We start from the raw sequence: 8,093 nt of genomic DNA on the forward strand, positions 1-8,093 counted from the left end.
GTCAAATGATGATAACGTTGATTGTGTTGGCCGAGCCAGTAGTAAAATTTTCTTTTGAAAGCGTTCAACTTTTGGACGGGCCCAGGTTCCGCATTCAAAGACGGGTGATGCTGCACCCACGTTGATCAATTTTTTTTTTTTTTTTTTTTTAAAATCAATAAATTCTTAAAATAGATTTCCTCAATTATCACATAAAAAAAAATTAATCGATGAATTTTATACGTGGCTTTTATCTGTTGGAATATTTTCCTTCAAAGACTGGGATTCAAAGAGAGCCAGCCACCTTAAGCAGAGCTGTGACCGGATTCAAAGCATCGGCATGTAATTTTGCGCAAAAACTGCATATTCATTTATTTATAAAAGAGTAATGTTATATATAATCATTTTTATATATTTTTTATACATTTCATTGATATGATTGATTGAATTAATTTTTTTTAATATATAATTAATAATATCACTAAAATACATAAAAAAATATATAAAAATAACTACATATAAAATTTTTATTTATAGAAATATCAAAGAGGCAGTTTACCAGATCAGTACGAACAGCCTCTGCCTCTGCGTGCGATTTCAGTTTTTCAGTTTTTTAGTGTATCGCAGCTGGACAGCTTCAGACTGACCACTCCGGTAGGTAGCCTCCGCAGGAGCAATCATGGCGTCACCTTAAAGGGAGTGTATTGGTTTGCGTGTCCGTAATTTTGACAGAGTGAAGTCTGGCCATTGACGGATGAATGCGACATCTTTACGAGGTGATTCTATCAGTGCCCCCAGACGACGTTTTTGAACGTGTTTGCTTACGTCTATTATTGCATCAACGGTCGGGTGGTCCCCTCTTTATCAGAGACAGCGGCACTGAAGTTTTTACTTTTACACCACTTGTTAGTTGCTACACCCAAACAGCGGTAGACCGTGCTATAGACTAGTCTTTTTTTCCCCGTCATTTTCACGTACTTTAGAATGTAGCCGTTTAAAATTTGAAATTTTTTCAGGATACTCAAAACGGTAATGCCTCCAAAATGCACAAATCACAATCTCAGTTAAAGAGAAATAGTACTTGCTTTTGTTTGAGGTACAGTGTTATCTTCATTAACTTTCCATTTTCCTCATCGGATTAAATGCTTTCTGGTTATTTTCGCTGGATTAGGATATTAAACGGTGGAAGAGCTGAACCGGCAGCATTTTACTGCGGAAAAAAAAAATCGAACTTTATATGTGAAAAAGTTAGCAGCCCGGTCAAAGCTCTTGGGCAGAACATGCAATGAATCCTAGGCCCTGTATGGCCTTGTTGGGCCTAAACCCTGTCTCTATATCTATCTAGTATTCTGGGCCACGATCCAATTAAAGATTATAAAACGGATAAAGATGTCAACACTACGAGCTGATGCGGCGATAAACAGTTGCAAAAATCACAATGACCTACCTACACTGAACAAGTGCGCATCAGCTTTTCTCCCTTCTGCGCCAAAAATATCTTCGATAAAGCTTATAAAATATTCGGATACCTGCCTACGAAAGGTGGCCTAAACATGACATTTGGCTGGCATTACAACCACAAATATCAAGTCGTATGTCCCAAGCCCCACGTAACCCTCAACACTCTCAATACATGACTCGTGTGCTGTCTATCGCATTCTACGTGTCACTGCGTAGAAATCAGGTACGACCAGGATTGGTCCCTTAGAATCGGGACTCATCGTTGCGGTGTCAGTGTTTTATGCAATTATTTCGGTGTTGGGTATTCTATTTAAGCGGGTACCATTATAAGATCGAAATACGAAAAGATGAATCACGCAATCAGATCAGCTGGAGCTGCTCTGCCTTATAATGCAAGCAGAAAAGCGACTGGAAATTCTGCAATCGGAGTGTTGAGGAGGGTCACAACTATGGCTAGCAGCCAATCTGACAGCAAGAACCCAAATGAGAAAAATGGGTAAGTTCTTCTGAGTTTTACGTTATATCTTTTAAGGTTTTACTGTGTTTAATTGAAACCTTGTGGTTGTGTTTGGGAAGGGACACGATGTCTCATTCGTTCGGGGAAGGTTACGCCACCAGATCGGATGAGGAAGGACTTGGTGGGGTATATGGAGAGAAGCAGTCTCTTCCAAAGACTGAGCAGAACGAGACTATCCATGAAAATCACCCTGGTAATTTGCATCAACTTTAGCATAGTTCGTAAATAACTCTGCGTATACGATTTTAGTTTTTCATGGCCTGCTTATTCTGTGATCATAATGGAATTAACATTGGGCATATAATTTTGAAGCTTATGACAAGACGCAGGGGAGCGAAGTGAAGGAGAAGGAAACGGCACGACACCAGACCAGCCCAAAATCGTAGATTGGAAAATATAGTACTCTTTCGATAACTGCTATAAAAAAAATTATATATATATATATATATTAAATCTATCAACTTAGGCGGTTTCATGAGATATATTATATTTTATAATAAAAATAACTTATGTATATAGTTTGATTTTGTATAATCCTTTTGTGATTATTGTATTTCCTACTCTTTATGTTTCATGCAATGGAGCTGTTAGAGCTTATGTTTCTTCCGAAAACCTCTATGTATTTTAATGTTCTTGGGAATACATTTTCCTCTCTCTCGGTTTTTTTACCATGATAAATTCCTGTTTCTGTGAGTTAAATCCTGGATGATATTATCTAATTTTCTAAAGCGTTTTCTCGATTTCATAGAATTAGGTCGAAACAGAAAAATGGTAACTTTACAATTAATCTGTAACTATTTGACCGCTCTATTTGAAACAAAGAATAGTTGATAGTTAAGTAGGGGTGTCAAATTGTGTTAACGGGTTGTGTTTATGTCGTGTTAAAGTATGTATATTATACTATATAGATAAATTCTAACCTGACCCGTTAAGTTTATCGTGTCAAAATTTCAAACCCTAACTTAACCTGTTAACATAACGTGTCGTGTCGTGTCAATCCGTTTTGACTCATTAGTGAATATTACTAAATAAGTTTGACATGAAACAATATGATTCGTTTCAAACTGTTTATGTAAATGGGTTGAATATGCTTGAAATTAACCAGTTTGACTTGATTAAATTTAACATAATTTTTTATAAATATTAAAATCATAATATTTATAAAAATTATAAAACTAATTATGAGTCTAAAATTACAATTTAAATAATACAAATATCGAAATTAAAATTTTAACAATTTTACTTTTGAGTAGAAGGGTATAATTGTAATTTTAATTTTCTTAACGTGTCATAACGGGTTGATCCGTTATCAACTCGTTAAGTAATCGTGTCTTAACAGGTCAATCCATTTTGACCCAAATCTGTTAAGATTAAATCCTAACCCGCTATTATCGTGTCGTGTTCGTATTTGATTAACGGATCGTGTAACATATTGCCACCTCTATAGTTAAGTAAAATTGAAGTTATTTTTAATGAGGTGTCATATTGGTTGATTTAAAATGAATTGTAAAATAATTATAAAAGAATTGTAAACATATAATTACTCAATAAATACCTATGTTTGATTTTTCTGTCTTAGAATTTAAGATACACGACTGTAAATTTCTACTAATTAATATTTAAAATATGATCTAGTAATCATATTTGGGAACATCTACACTTAAGAGCACTTGTAGTAAATTAGATATAGTTAAAATTTAACTATAGTCTAGCTAGCTCAAAATACACCCACTTCGAATTTACCAAATGAGCAGTAATTTTAAATTTAAGATTTTTGACTAGGCCAAAATCGATGGCCATATAATATTTTCAGAATAATATATTCTTCCTTTATGCGTTTCTCTTGTGCGCATCTCGAAGAACGAGAGCTCGTCATGCACATCTCCACGAACACGAGCTCCTGCATAAACGAAGCAACCATTCATGTTATGTGAAACCCACCAAACCACCAGGTCCATCTTGGATATTTATTTGTATTCTCATTAACACGAATTGCGTTTCACCTTTTCTTAACTTTATGGTGCTCAACTTCGTGTAGATTGGCAAGGTAAAGGTTTGCTTGGAATTTATAATGGATTTTTCTATCTAACACTAAAATAAATGAAAATTTTAAAATAAATATTTTAATAAAATAATGATAAATTTAAAGAGTTTGTTATTTAGTATTGTTGAAAAGTGGTTAGCTTAATAAAAAAAAAAAAGTGAATTTCTTGATCAAATTTTGGTTAAAAAATAGTTAAGACTACTAGTGATGCTCCTAGGGTGAATAGAAAACGATCAAATGCTGGAACTGATGGAGAATTAGTTGGTAAGGGATCCAACGAGGTAGAAATCAATATCACTCAGCTCGATTAGGGCTAAATACAAAATACAACTTACTCAAACGGCGTAATTTGGTTATAACTTTAGCCTTAACCTCCTTCATTCGACCTTTTTTGATCTCGCCTCGCTCTATGCTCTTCTTATGTGTAAAAGCATTTCATTGGTGGCCTAGAATCACAAACCGAAGGTCCCACAAGTTACTCCTCAGGTCTCCTTGTCCCTGTTGCTGTCCCGATAAGTTTTGAGAATTGAAGGTTAATATTTTTTAGCTCCTGAATGGTCCCTATTAGTCATCACCGATGAACTGACCAACTTTGAACATTGAACTACTCGAAATGAGCAGTTGGTCGCGATCGATTTTGGACCAACTACTCATTTCGAGTTTTAAGGCATTTTTTTACAAAACTGATCTCGACTAGAAGTATAGTCTTTGGGGCCTTGAAATTGTTTCATTGGTCTTTATGTGTTTGTCAAATTTGAGGAAGAGGGTTGCTAGAGAAACAAATCGATTCCACAAAGAGATCCCACAAACTAACGTGGCATAGTATCAGTGTGCCACGTCATTTTTTTTCTCATTTTCCCTCCTGTCCCCTGTGCTCCTCCCCTTGTCCCGTTCCAAAACTATCGCAACCTCTTTGTCATACCATTTTGCTTTCCTACCTCGTTCATTTGAGCTTCTGCCTGCTACTGTTAAGTCACTTTTTCTCTTTCTCTCTCTTTTTTTTTTCTACTTTTCCTTTTTTGTCTCTTGCATTTTTTGACCTTTTTTGTTGTTGTTGTTGTTGTTGTAGTTGTCAGATGCTTATACTTGAAAATGGAGAGAGAGAGAGAGAGAGAGAGAGAGAGAGGGCAGGAGACTTTATTTTTTTGATAAATATACTCCATTCACTAATAACGAACATTACAGCTTTGACCTGAAACATATATTACAAGCCAACTACAACATTAATAGCTCCCTAGTACACAACTATGATTGACATGGTCTAGTTTAGGGGTGCTATCCGCACCATACGGTGCGGGGTAGGCCCACCCCCGCCCCCGCATGGGACAGATGGGGAAAATCCCCACCGTCCCCTGTGACGACCCGCTTTTGAGTGTATTTTCGCTGAAATGATTGTTTTTATTTTAATTAATATATTAGTTTATTATTTTAATTTACATGCGTTTTAAAATTGGTTTTTAATTTACTTGATGTTGTGTTTTATTTCTTTTAGTTGTTTTGTGGTTTTTAATCTCTTTTCGGCGGTTTGTTTTGTTTTCCCGGAGTGAGGATTGAACCTCATTTCTTTTCACATCTTTTTCCTTTTTCCTTTTTCTCTTTCCTTTTTCTTCTTCTTTCTTTTTTTTTCTTTTTTCTTTTTTCTTTTTCTTCTCCTGCTTTTCTTCCCGTGCGTCGACCCCTCCCCCCCGTGCGTTTTTCTCTCATTTATCCATCCCGTCGCTGCCCCTTTGACCGGCCGGTTCTCCACCGTCCAGCCACCGTTTGATGCACCGTTACCACCATTCTCTTCCCCTTCCACCATAGATCATCCTCACCAATTTTTAGAGCCATTGGACCAGCCGTTAGCTTTCGAGAGCCGCCGGAAGTCGCTGCACCTGCTCTGTTTTTGCCCCTGTCGCCGGAATCTTCTTCAGCCTAGACCGCCGCCTTCCGGCCACTGTTTGGCTCGCCGCCGGTCTCGTTCAAACCCCCTCCCTCCGGCGCACCTTCCCACCAAATATCTCCCCCATCCGGCCGGCCGTTTGGCCGGAAAAGCCCTTTGAAGCCACACGGTTTTTCACCGATTCCGGCGCCGTCGCACCACCTCCGGCCACCATCTCTTCACAGCTTCTTCCCCTACCTCTTGCCGGCCTAACCCACCTAATTTCGGCCCCGATCCGTTGCCAGAGTAGCTCCCACGAGCTCATCTCCGTTCAGCCCCTTTTTGGCCTTCGACCGCCGTTTCCACCACCACCCACGGCCAAAACTCGTTTCCTTTAGCTTCATAAATATCTCAAGACCCTTCCCTATCAATCCCGAGCTTTGGTTTGTCCTCGTTCGAAAGTGGGTAATTTACTACCCACGGCAACAGTGTAAATTACACTGTTACGTTGCTTTTCCTCCGCCGTTTGCAACGCCGCTTGTTTTCTAAAATTGCCATATAGCGCTGTAAGTATTTTCCAAACCCTATTTTTAGATTTTAATATATATTGCTCATTCAATTATTTACTGTTGTTGGTTGTTGATTCCGGACTGAGTCCAAGGAGTTTCGGGGGTCGGATGGATGGAGGACGGAGTTGCCTGTTTATTTGATTTATGATTGTTGGATTATTTTATTATGCATTGTTATGGCATTACATGGTGCATGCACGTGTGTTTGTGGATTTATGTGAAAAGCCTGTGTATTGGCGTAAGTGTATTGCGGGTGCGTGTGTATCACGAGCCCAAGTCGGGATGGGTTATTATCTCGGTGGAGCTCCTCTGGTCACTCGGGAGCGGAATAAACTGAGTGACGTCCCTTGAGTTGTCGAGAGTGATGACGGGAGCGGGACTAGGGGATGCTTGGCTACGAACGCGCCGGGCGCGGAACCGGGCATTGCCCTACTCACCGACTCTGTGGCCCTTCGCTGGCGAGGGCTAGAGGATGCTTGGCTACGAACGCGCGGGGCGCGGAACTGGGCATCGCTCGTTAGGTGTCACATGCGTGGTGGTACTCTACGGTGTGACACTAGAGCCAGGGTGTGCGGATGACCCCTATGGGAGGTCATGGTGTATACAGTTAAAATTGGATAATGGTTTGTGAGGCCAAATGGGACTTTTGGCGTGGGCCAGATGGACTTCAGGCGAGATATTGGGCCGGATGGACTTCTGGCGAGATATTGGGCCAAATGGACTTTTGGCGGCCAAATGTGACTTTTGGCGTGTTTTTCGGAAAGGATATGTTTTTGGGCCAAATGGGATTTTTGGTGTGTGTGGAAAAAAATTATGTTTTATGGGCTTTGTGCATTGGGCATGTTTCATGCATATTGTTTGAGTCCTATGTGTTTTTATCTGGTAGCGTTTGGGTTTACTTACCTGCGGAACCATTTGTGGTTCCGTAGCTTTTGGTGCAGGTGATGAGGATGAGGAGGAGGAGGCTGAGCCCGAGGATGCGGCTCCGCCGGGTTGCTGATGATATGTTTTATATTTGTTTAAAACTGTATTTGGGTTTTTGTAATATTTTATTTACGTATGTTTTAAACAGCTTGTATTACATTAAGAAAAAAATTCTGGTACTTAGTTATATGACTTTCGTTATCCGCTGCGTTTCCTTTTGCACATTTGTTGCCTTTGCACACACTTGGCACCCGTCGATGGGATGGTGACCCGGGTTGTCACCATCCGGATGTCTCGATTTCTCCGTGTTCGGGCGTGGGGATTTGGGGGCGTCACAGGCCGCCTCCGGTGTGCGGGGGCGGGGTACCCCGTCCCACATGACGGGGTACGGGTGTGGGGGCCAATCCGTCCTGCCCCCCGCACCCCCATTCTGGGCTTTGGGCCCAGAAGCAATTTCTGGGCCATTTTGGGCCCAGAAATCTCAGCAATGGGCCAAAATGGCCCACAAGTATATATTTTTGGCCAAAAAATACCTTGTAGGCCATTTTCATTTTTCAGCCCATAAAATTATAAGTAAAAAAGAAAAAAAAAATTTAAAACCCAGATTAAAAGAAAAAAAAAGTGTTATGTCTAAGAGTCTAATACGTAATAAACTAATAATAATAACTAAGCTATTACAAAATTGAAAGGCTAAACAATTACAAAATTACAAACATAAAAGTGTCCAAAGGACATTGT

At 39.5% G+C, this 8,093-nt stretch overlaps 1 protein-coding gene across 1 annotated transcript; it reads left to right on the forward strand.

The window, feature by feature from the left end:
* Nucleotides 1-1,648: 1,648 nt before the first annotated feature.
* Nucleotides 1,649-2,599, forward strand: LOC122307522. Its single transcript, XM_043120446.1, has 3 exons — nt 1,649-1,936; nt 2,017-2,150; nt 2,270-2,599. Exons 1-3 carry the CDS (start codon nt 1,788-1,790, stop codon nt 2,341-2,343), a joined length of 357 nt encoding a protein of 118 aa, XP_042976380.1. The 5' UTR covers nt 1,649-1,787; the 3' UTR covers nt 2,344-2,599.
* The last annotated feature ends 5,494 nt before the right edge of the window (nt 2,600-8,093 follow it).

The sequence above is a fragment of the Carya illinoinensis genome, chromosome 1, assembly GCF_018687715.1.
Source record: "Carya illinoinensis cultivar Pawnee chromosome 1, C.illinoinensisPawnee_v1, whole genome shotgun sequence".
Taxonomy (NCBI): Eukaryota; Viridiplantae; Streptophyta; class Magnoliopsida; order Fagales; family Juglandaceae; genus Carya; species Carya illinoinensis.

Bases quoted from the DNA above. Each gene is read 5' to 3' on its own strand.
- LOC122307522 (XM_043120446.1), top strand. From the start codon at position 1,788: ATGAATCACGCAATCAGATCAGCTGGAGCTGCTCTGCCTTATAATGCA. The intron at 1,937-2,016 runs GTAAGTTCTTCT...GTGTTTGGGAAG, and splicing joins AACCCAAATGAGAAAAATGG to GGACACGATGTCTCATTCGT. The intron at 2,151-2,269 runs GTAATTTGCATC...ATAATTTTGAAG, and splicing joins TATCCATGAAAATCACCCTG to CTTATGACAAGACGCAGGGG.